Raw genomic sequence first — 9,968 nt, 5'->3', positions numbered from 1 at the left:
CTCGGGGCCGGCATTCCTGTTTCCTCAGGCTTCCGCGAGGAGAGAGGAGGCCAGCTCGCTGGAAGAGAGAGCAGTGCTCTGTTGAGCCAACGTCCCCTCAGCAGCAGCTGTGTCAGGCGCCCGGCTTAAAGGAACGAGTAAGAGCCTGTCCTTGTCTTCCCGGGACTCCTGGAGAGCAGCTCCAGCCCGGGAAGAAGAGCCCAGCGAAGGAAGGCAGCAGGAAGGCACAGGGCGCTGCCAGAACCCCGGACAGGAGCTCCTGACGCTCGCGGCGGGCGGAGAAGGGGACGTTACAGTTGTGCCTGGGAGGAGGACAGGAGCTTGCCAGGACAAGAGGAACCAGGGCTCCAGGAGCGGGAACCGCACGTGCCAAAGTGTAGAGACGCGCAGAGCGCGTGCGCGCAGCGTGCACGGACAGCACAGGCACCCAGGGTGTTGGGCGACAAGGACGGAGAGCTGGGGCCACTCGAAGGCCCTCCCAGGGCACCAGGGGGGTGTTGGGGCTTAAACAGGAGAGGGCTCGGCAGGGTCTTCAGCCCGGGCTTGATGAGGACAGATGTGCGGTGTGACACGGAACCGATGGCCTGTGGGGCACCCACTGGAGGAGGAGAGACAGGAGGCGTCCCGGCCGGTGGGGAGACTCAGGTGACAGCAGCACCGGCCCTGGGTCACGAGGCCTGAAGTCAGCCAGTAGCAGTGGGGACAGAAAGAGGAGCATTTATTCTCATCAGGCACTTGGGAGGCAGGGACACCGGACTTGGTCACCAAGGAAATGGGACGGAGGGCCGCCTAAGCAAAGCAAGGAGGAGCAGAGCCAGGTGGGCGGCACTGAGTGGGCTGAGGCCCCGCCCCCCGTCCCCCCACTGGGAGGAAGAGGACAGGAAACAGCTCTGAAGGGGAAGTTGGCTTTGTTTGGGACATGCCAGGTCCCAGGCGCGACAGGAAACCGAGTGAGAAATTTTCTTCTCACCTCAGAAAAGGCCAGATAAAGACTGTCCCTCAGGACTCGGCCAGCAGTCCCAGGATGGCTTGGACGGGAGGTGGCCTGGGCATTCAGCCCAGAGGTGCAAGACTCAGCCCAGAGGCCCCGCCCTCTCCCCCGCCCTCCCCTTCCCCTCTCCCCCCCCACCCCGCATCCCTGTCCCCTGGGGTCCATTCTGAGGCTCGGATTCGGTCGCTAAGGACCCTGGGTCGCTTCCACTTTGACCCTTGCCGACTGTTGCGGCGCGGACTGGACGCCTAAGGCAAGGGACTCAAAAGGGCACTGCCTGGCCTCCGCCACTGAGCTGGCCTCGCCCACCCTCCATGGGTTCCCAGGGGCCCAAGCTCCATCCCTGTCAGCTCCGCCCCCGCCCCGCAGCTGCCCGGCTTTTTCCTCAGCTCGGCCCCACTCCTCCTCAGTTCTGCCTCCTTCTCCAGAAGCTCCTCCGCACCCAGCTCTTTCCCACACTTCAGCCCCAAATACTCCTCCCCCCGTTCCTCCCACCTCCGCCCTGCCCCTCCCCCAGCTCCTCCCCAGCTATTCGCCACAGCCCCGCCCCTTCTCTTCCGACCCGCTCCCCCGCCCACTTCCTGGTCCTCCTCTGGGTGCCGCTCCACGCCGCCGGTCTCGGACCTCCGAGCGGCCTGGCCTTCCGCGCGCCGCATGGCCTGGCGCCTCCTACTCTGTCTCCTAGCGGCCGGAGCCTGCGGCAAATGCGCGATTGTTCGTAAGTGCGTGTCTACGTGCCTGCGTGCGTGCGTACGTGCGTGCGTACGTGTGTACGTGCATGCGTTCACCCCGGAAATAAGGAGCGTCAGCGCTTGCGGGCGCGGCTGCCTGTCACCGGTCCCGGTTCCCCGAGGCGGACGACCGTCCTTCCCGGTGGCCGCAGCCGGGCCGTCCCACCGCGCCCGCGACTCGCCCCGCCCACAAGGAGCCAGGACCCGCCGCGCCCGCGGACGGTACCTCCGGGCGGGGGTTTCCCGGGATCTGCGTCGGGGAGCGCGCGCGGGGCGGCCGAGGCTGCACCTTCCTGTCCCCTCCACCGCCACCGTGCCCGCCCGCCATCCTTCCACGTGTGCGTCCCGCGATGCGCTGGTCCACACGCACCAGCCGCCCGCAGTCCTGCCCTCCCGCCTCCCACGGGCACCGCCCCCACCCCCCAGCCCCCACAACCCACCCCCCACCCCCCACTCCCCACCCCCCACCCCACCCACCTCCCTGCCCTGCGGGGCTCAGCTGCTTGTCCGCGGCTCCCCTCTCGGCGGGGCCCACCCGGGAGTCCATTGAGGGTCACGGAGTATGGGGCTCTCCAGATCCTTCCCGCGTGGCACTGTGAGGAGAGGTGTCGTTTTCTCCTGTTGGATGCGGGAGCTGCTGGGCTGTAAGGTCACCATCACTCCTGTGGGATGGGCTTCTGTGCTGCGGGCTGAGGCATCGTGGGGTCCCCGACCCAGCCGGGCGGGGACAGGGCCGGGCCGTTGCCTTGATGAGCAGAACCAACCCTGAGGGAGGAGGCACGTGTGTTTCTCATCGGTTGGGCCCTCCTGGGTCCTGGTGGTCTCCGGTCCCTGCCGAGAAGAAGACCGTTGTGGTTCCTTGGCCGGCATTGCTGTCTTGTGGCTGATGACTTTTCTCCTTGTCCCTCTGGTTCTCGTGCAGGTGAAGACGCCCAGACAAGTGGAAGAGTGTTTTCTCCTCTGGCCACCAAGCAGGCACCCTCTGCGTCGAGAGGTAGGAGGGCACTCAGCCGCCTTCTTCCCGAGGGACTCTCCCCAGGGATTCCGCCCGCACGGTTCGGGTCCCGTGGTTGTGATCTGGTGGCGCCCGTGAGGAAGGGGCAGGCTGAGAAGCTGAGGGGCGGAAACCGCAGGCGAGCCTGGGATCCAGTCACACACCCCAGTAGGAGCCAGAGAAACGGCCAGGCCCCAGGGACTGGCCAGCCTCCCTCGTAACTAACCCCAATGCAGTGAGGAGGGCGACCCTTTGTCACCCGTCAGGTTGGCAGAGGTTAAGCGGGGTGATGATGCTCGGGGGCCCGCCAGTGCGTGAGGGCACGGCAGCCTCGCCCGTGGCTGGCAGAGTGTACGTGGGGGAGCCTTTGCGGAAGGCCGTTTGCTGGCGTGTGTCAGCATCTCGGGATGTGTGCCGTGTGACGCGGGCCTCCTCCGACCCGGGGCTTCAGTTAGCGAGTGTGTGGTCGTGTTGAGTGTCTAGAGGGGCAGAAAGTGCCAAGCAGTCTGTGAGTCCCCTTCGGCGGGGGAAGAGTCAGTAACCTGTGGGACAGCCGACGACGGGGTACCGTGTGGGCGGTGAAAATAGGACAGATGGAGACGTCCGGACGTGAAGCAGTGTCCCCGAGGTGCTGTGAGCGGAGAAGTCATCCCCCACCCCCGCGTGCAGAGGTGTCCAGGACAGGGCTGACCCTCTGTGATCGCTCGCCCGGGCAGTCGTGTCAGAGTCCCACGGCCTGGGTGGCTTGAACTACAGAACGTATCGCCTTGCGGTTCTGGAGGCCAGAAGCCCGAGATCTAGGTGCCGCCGGTGGTGGCTCTTGTGAGGGCTGTGGAGGGAATCTGTCCCATCCCGCCCCCCTCACTCCCGGGGCTTTGCTGGCTCTCCTGTGTGCCGGTCTGTCTCTAACTGGCCCCTTTTTATGGGGACATCAGTCCTGTTAGAGGAGGGTCGACCCTAATGAGCTCATCGGACCTTGATCACCCCTGTGAAGACCTTTGCTTTGTAGGTAGGGTCACACTCTGAGGAACTTGGGGTTGAGATTCCAGCACGTGAATTTCAGGGGCACGGTGTGACCCCTAACACTCTCCAAAGGCTCTGAGGTAGGAGCACACGTGGAACGTTCCAGGGATGGAAGGAAGGCCTTCATGGCTGCAGGGGGTGAATCCAGGGGCAAGGAGAGCAGGCAGCCAGGGGGAGGAGCCAGACCATGTGGAGCCTCATGGGCCCTGGAGAGAAATGTGTCTCTGCTCTGCTCGGGGAAGGAAAGCCCTGGAAGGTCCTGGACTGGCTGCCTTTGCGGCCTTGTCCCCCGTCCTCACAGCCACGTGGAAGTGGAGGCTCCGTGCGGTGCCGTGACCCGGCTGACTTTCAGGCCCGCGGCTCCCCTGCTCCTCTGTCCTCAGCGAGCAGGGACCCTCCCCCCAGCCCCCCAGGTACAAGGAAAGCGGGCGAGGACGGGGGTGCGTGGAGTCAGGTCCCCTGGAACCATGCGCTGTCTCTCTATCCTTCGGCGCCTCCTCAGCTGCAGAGCGGGGTGACGGTAACCTCCCGGGTTATTTGAGGATTGAATACTATGATCCCTGGATGGTGCCCGTCCCAGGTGCTGGCGTGGAGACGGAGCGCGCACCAGTGCCGGTAGTTCCTGCCGTCACGTATCCTTTCTCGGGCTCCGGGCCGGGGTGGAAGCGGTGGTGCGGGAAGGGGTGGGAGGAGGGTGGCTCCCAAGGCGCGCGGGGAAGAGACACCTGGCAGGGCCATGTGAGAGCCAGGGCATCCCGTCCCCAGGGCCGAGCCAAGGTTGGTTGCCAAGGATTTGCACTCAGCGGCCCTGGGGTAAGATGGGGGATCCGCGGAGCATGGGCAGCGGCAGGGCCAGGGAGCTGCGGGGCCGGGGGCAGGGGAGAAGCCAGGCCCAGGACTGTCCCTGTCTGTGCCGGGAGAGGGCCAGAGCCCGGCCACTGGGCTGTGAAGCCAAGGAGCCCTCCCTCCCTCCTCTCTGCCGCCCGGGGCCCAGTGCCCTCTGTCGTGGAATTGCCCACACGCCTCTCTCTCGCTGTCCCGGCCTCCCTTGTGAGCTCCCCGCGGACACCATCTGATGGACGGATCCCCCCGGTCGGCACCCCCTGTCAGCTGACGGGCGCGGAGACGGATGGAAGGGGCTGGCGCCCGGGGGGCCCACGGGGCTGAGGTCAGGCCCACGGGTCGTGAGCTCGGAGGCCGGCACGTCAGGCTGCTTGACCGTTCCGGTTCTGTGTTTCCACAGGCGCGTGAGGCCCTGGGAGCTCTGGGAGATGAAGTTCGGCTGCCTGTCCTTCCGGCAGCCTCATGCGGGTTTCATCTTAAATGGGGTGAAGACCCTGGAGACGCGGTGGCGGCCCGTGCTGAGCGGCCACCGGCACCGCACCCTGGCCGTCCACATCGCGCACAGGGACTGGGAGGACGCGGCCTGGAGGGAGCTGCTGGCCGAGAGGCTGGGGATGAGCCCCGCGCAGATCCAGGCCTTGCTGCGGGACGGGGAGAAGTTCGGCCGCGGAGTGATAGCCGGCAAGTGACTGACGATCGCCTCCCGGGGCTGCCCCCCAGGGTCTCACCCGGGGCTTCGGCGCCTCGTTTTCTTTTGAACCGGTCGGTGTGGGGTTAGGGTTCGTTTTCCTGAGGCACCTCGCCTTCGGAGGGGCCGGGAAGGTCCCCTCCCCGCCACTCTGGGCCTCAGTCCCCCTTTGTGCTCCGAGAGGCAGAGGCGGGTCCGGCTCTGCCCGTGGCGCTCGCCTCCGTGTGTGTACGTGTGCGCGCGCACGTGTACACGCGTGTGTGTGCGCGCCGTGGCAGAGCCCGCGGGAGGCAGCACGGCAGCCAGAGCTGCGTGTGAGGGGGACCTGGGGACTCGGGCTGCCCGCCCGGCTTCGCGGGCCCGCCTCACCCCCGCCGCCCGCGGCATCCTGAGGAAGTCCCCTAAAGCCCCCGGCGGGGGCAGGTCCCACATCAACCGCTGGCCCCCGGTGGATCGCTCAGGGACCTGATTGCCCGTAGGCTCCCCGCAGCGGCGGCCCGGGGCCCTCCTGACCTGTACCTGCTGCCTGCAGCGGTCGGGCCTTGGTGGGGTCGTGGGGGACCAGGCCTCTCCTTTTCATTGCTCTCTCCCTCCCTCCCTCCCTCCCTCCCTCCCTCCCTCCCTCCCTCCCTCCCTCGGCCTCGCCCCCAATTCCCTGAACCGAGGTTGGCGGGTGGGAAGTGCTCGGCCAGAGGGACCCAGTTCACCCCGGGTCCCCTCGATGACGTGGTCTTGGTCTCTAGCGGTCGTGATTTGAATCACCTTGTTCTCCATCTGTGTGCTTCTGCCTTTGTGCACAGGGCTGGTTGACATTGGGGACACTTCGCTGTGCCCGGAAGACTTAGGTCCCAACGAGGTCGCGGAGCTGGAGAATCGAGCCCTGCTGCTCAACCTGCAGCAGAAGTACCTGACTGCGCTTGCCAACCCCCGCTGGCTGCTGCGGCCTGTCCCCGGGAGAGGCGGGAAGGACGTCTTCCAGGTGGACATCCCCGAGCACCTGATCCCCTTTGGGCAGGAGGCCTGACCAGACTGGGCTCTCGAGAGGAAGGTGACCGAGAGACCGGCTCGTTGTGCCACCGTCCACTCACCTTCACGCCCTGGACGTGCACGTCTGGTTCGGTCCGAATCGGCCCTGCCCCGGGGAGCGCTGCCCGCTCCGTGCTGTTCACGGAGGCAGACGTGCCCACCTGGTGCAGGGGCGGGGGTCGGGCCTCTCCTTGTGCGATGCCGCTCTGGGCTCAGGAGCAGAGTCTCGAGGACTCTGACCTTTAGGAGAAGATCGCAGTGCCACTCGTTTTGGCCCTGCTGGTTCTGGGTGGTTGAGAGAAATGTGTTTTGAGGGGACCGGTTAGCGTTCTCCCCTCTTTGGCCTGGTCAGAACTCCCAGATGTTTGGACTGCGTCTGGGGAACGAACGATGGGGGAAGGCCAGTGGCGGGCCTCGTGCACGCGGGAGAGGACCACAGGCCCAGAAACAGGGCGCGGTCTGTCCTTGCAGGTGACCCTGGCCCTGTTGTAAAGCGTCCCTTGGCTCACGAAGCGTGTGTGTTAGACGTGCTGCCCGGCCACTTCACGTCCAAAGACAGGCTCCTAAATACAGCTCTGACGGCAAAGTGAAAAGGGCTGGCGCTCGCTTTGTGGAAATCTCTTACTTCTCTGTGGGGTTTGGGGCCATTTGTCAGCAAGCTTTCTAGGGGTTGTCACCTCTGAAGGTGCTGGGCTGTCCCCCAGGTGTCGGCTGGGAAGGGCCCGTCTCTTCTGAGGCAGACGGCAGTGTGCACGCCTACCTTGGTGGGTGGGATGGCCCTCCTTTCCGGCGGGCCTCTTTGGGAGGCCCCTGGATGGTGGGCTGGACACACGCTCAGCTGCGGATCAGAAACTTGTGGCATCGTAGGGGGACCCAGGAGGAGGCTCCTTCTGCTTCAGGATGCATGACTAATGGAAGGTGACACCCCTGAGGTCAGGAGCCAGGCTGCGCTGCCTCCCGACTAGCAGGCAAGGCCCAGGGACCAGCCTGTCCTGGGCTGGCCTCAGCGCTCCCGAGCCGCGTCCCTGGCTGAGCGTGGGAAATGCTGCTGCTTCAAACGAAAGGGGACGGCGGGGACCAAAGCCTGCCGGGGCTGTGGGTTTCCAGCCTCGTCGGGCCCGTCCACTGAGATGTGTGAATAGTACGGACAGTTAGAAAGGACACAAGACTCGCACTTCTCGTTCGATTCTTCATTTACTCCCGTGGACTTTGGCTTTTCTTTATTAGAGACAAAAGTAGATTCTTGGTTATGAGATGGGGCTTTTTGTGTGTCCCCAGGGGCCTGCGAGCTCAGGGATCGCAGTGGTCCTTGCACTGTTCGCGGAGAGCACGCCTGCAATCTGAGGAGCCCCCCTACTCCTCGTCCACCTCAGGGACCTTGTTTGGGGACGTAGCTAAAAGGGCCCGCAGCAGGAGGGAGAGACAGCTGTTGTACAGAGACATCGCCGAGCCATAAGCCGGGTAAAGCGTGGGGCTGGCGGGCAGTTCCCTGGTGCCATACCGGGGGCACAGAAGTGACATTCCAGGGAGTGCCCTGCCCACTCAGGCCGCCCTGCTCACTGGGGGGATGGTGTTCCCTGGCCCATCGCGCTCCACCGCTCGTAGAGCACGTGCTAGAGGACAGGAAAGACTGGGTAGCGCTGGGCCCCTGAGCACCCGGGGCTTTCTTCTGGGTGGTGGAATCGTTGTAAGGGATCTGTGGGGAGCGTCTAGTAGCAGCCACCGGCTTCTTTCCCTCTGGGGCTGTTGCGCTGGTCCCGGGCTGATCAGTTGCTCCCAGCTTGCATTCCCTCTGAATGTTCTCGATGAGCAGAGGCTTGTCTCTCTGAAAGTTGGAGTTGCAGAAGATCTGAAATGAAACGAATCACTTTAGCCATTCTGGGAGAAAATACCCACTCCTCCCCGCCCACCCCCGTCCATCATAATGGTCTTATCTGACTGTGGAGAAAAGGTCTCTTTAAGTTCCTGGCGGGTTATTCCGCCCTGGAGTGTGCGCTCCCTAGAGCTCCCCGAGGCGAGCCTCGGTCGAGGTGTTACTGTCGCTACCTGACATCTCGTGGCCTCTCGAGAGGGTCTGTAGGCACACCTGCAGGTCCCCTCTAAGGGGCTGTGGCTGAATACCACAGGCTCTACTTTCTCATCTTTCCTTAACTACCTTCTCACGTGAGGAAAGTTACTCTCCGAAATGAAACCCGTTCAGCACGTGGCCCATCTGGCCTCCCCGGGAGGTGTTCGAGTAACAAGAGAACATGGGCAATGGAAGGGCTTTCTACTTTACCATCAGCCTCTTTTTCCCTGGAGAGTGGCTGGTCAGGCATATTTTGCTGAATCCGTACCGGTTCATTTGGCGGATGAAAGTCGTCAAGCTGTCTGTGTTGAAAATCCTGTCTGCGCCTCTGCGGTGAAGAACCTCCCTCTGGAAGAGGTCTTCCTTGATGATCACCATATCTCCCTTGTCATTCCAGCGCACAGAGGTGAAGGCGGGATCCTCCACCATCCTCCAGAGCTTTCTTGGGAGGGAGAGCTGAAGAATACTCTGGTTGGCCACACCGTAGTCTGCGCCCTGTGGTGGCGGGTTGTCTTGGGAGCCGGGATCTGGGCTCTCGGCTTGGTCACCCTGCTTCTCCGAACTCTCCCTTGAATCCACATTGGGATGCGGAGACGCACGAGAGGGGACCCACGTTGCTGGCTCTGCGTCAGCCGATGGGCCCAGCATGGCTGTACACAGCTCATCGCTACTCTGACTAGCCATGGAGCCAGTCTCGATTGGGAGCATTCTCCACCCGAGACCGTATCACTGAACTCTCAGGGCAGAAATGCCTTGGACCAGAGCGGGGATGCCCAGTAAATACTGTCCGCAAGATTCTAGAATCTCGGTAGTGGGGCAGCCAGCCACTCAAGTCGCAGTCTTCTTTATTGGTCGCGTGATGTCACCGAGGCGGTCTGGAGAGGGAGCCCTGGCCAAGTGTAGGGGAGGGGATGGGGACGGGGTCCCAGGCGCCTGGCTGTTTTTCTAAAAGTCTCGAAAAGCGTGGTTCAAGTTCCCGGGAAAGACTTCCGTCTGCCGCCAGGCACCTTGTTTCAAGGGGCCAGGCCCCGGATGGGTTGAGAAACGTGATCCTGTCTCCACTCCCATCCCTTGATGCTGGCTTCCGATTTGCTCAAGGGCCAGGCCCTGGCGAGGCGTAGCTTGGCTGCCACTGAGGCCACAGGGATCACGTGGGCCCCTGGCGACTCTCCCTCCCAGAGGATGGGGCTCCCTAGCGGGCTGGTTGGCCTAGCCTGAGTCGGTGCCCATCCCCCTTCCGGCTCTGGTCGCTTGCAGCTGCTCCTGCCAGCTGGTCGGTCCCGCTCAGATGGGCCCAAACAAAGGGTCCTGATTTCCTGCCTCCCAGGTCAAGCTGTCCCCAGAGTAGGGCTGTGCACGACCTCACATTCAACTCGAGTGTTCCCCAAGCACCTCAGACACAGCCCTGCCCACGACGCCGCGTGGGAGGGCATAGCCACGTGCCCTCCGCTGGGCATCGAGCCTCCTTTTGGGCTCTGCCTGCCCCCAGACCTCATCCCTGTGCGGATCACAGAGGGATTGTCTTCAGCGTCCATTTCTTCCCGTAGAAGCCCTTCTCGTGGCCCAAGAGCCCTCACTTTTGGAACACCTGCGTGCGTCCTTCT

The 9,968-nt window shown here is 63.9% G+C and overlaps 2 protein-coding genes across 2 annotated transcripts; one reads left to right on the top strand and one right to left on the bottom strand.

Moving 5' to 3' along the window:
• Positions 1-5,010: 5,010 nt before the first annotated feature.
• On the top strand, positions 5,011-6,294 carry EOLA2 (endothelium and lymphocyte associated ASCH domain 2). The gene is made up of 2 exons (XM_065900290.1): positions 5,011-5,263; positions 6,071-6,294. The coding sequence occupies exons 1-2, from the start codon at positions 5,011-5,013 to the stop codon at positions 6,292-6,294; spliced, it is 477 nt and encodes a 158-aa protein (XP_065756362.1).
• Positions 6,295-7,649: 1,355 nt separating this feature from the next.
• Positions 7,650-9,048, bottom strand: HSFX4 (heat shock transcription factor family, X-linked member 4). The gene is made up of 4 exons (XM_065900289.1): positions 8,575-9,048; positions 8,020-8,145; positions 7,857-7,909; positions 7,650-7,785 (listed from the first exon to the last, which is right to left on the bottom strand). Exons 1-4 carry the CDS (start codon positions 9,046-9,048, stop codon positions 7,650-7,652), a joined length of 789 nt encoding a protein of 262 aa, XP_065756361.1.
• Positions 9,049-9,968: the final 920 nt, after the last annotated feature.

The sequence above is a fragment of the Phocoena phocoena genome, chromosome X (assembly GCF_963924675.1).
Source record: "Phocoena phocoena chromosome X, mPhoPho1.1, whole genome shotgun sequence".
In the NCBI taxonomy this organism is placed as follows: domain Eukaryota; kingdom Metazoa; phylum Chordata; class Mammalia; order Artiodactyla; family Phocoenidae; genus Phocoena; species Phocoena phocoena.
The sequence above is the reverse complement of the archived record's forward strand: the minus strand, read 5'-3'. Positions and strand labels throughout refer to the sequence as shown.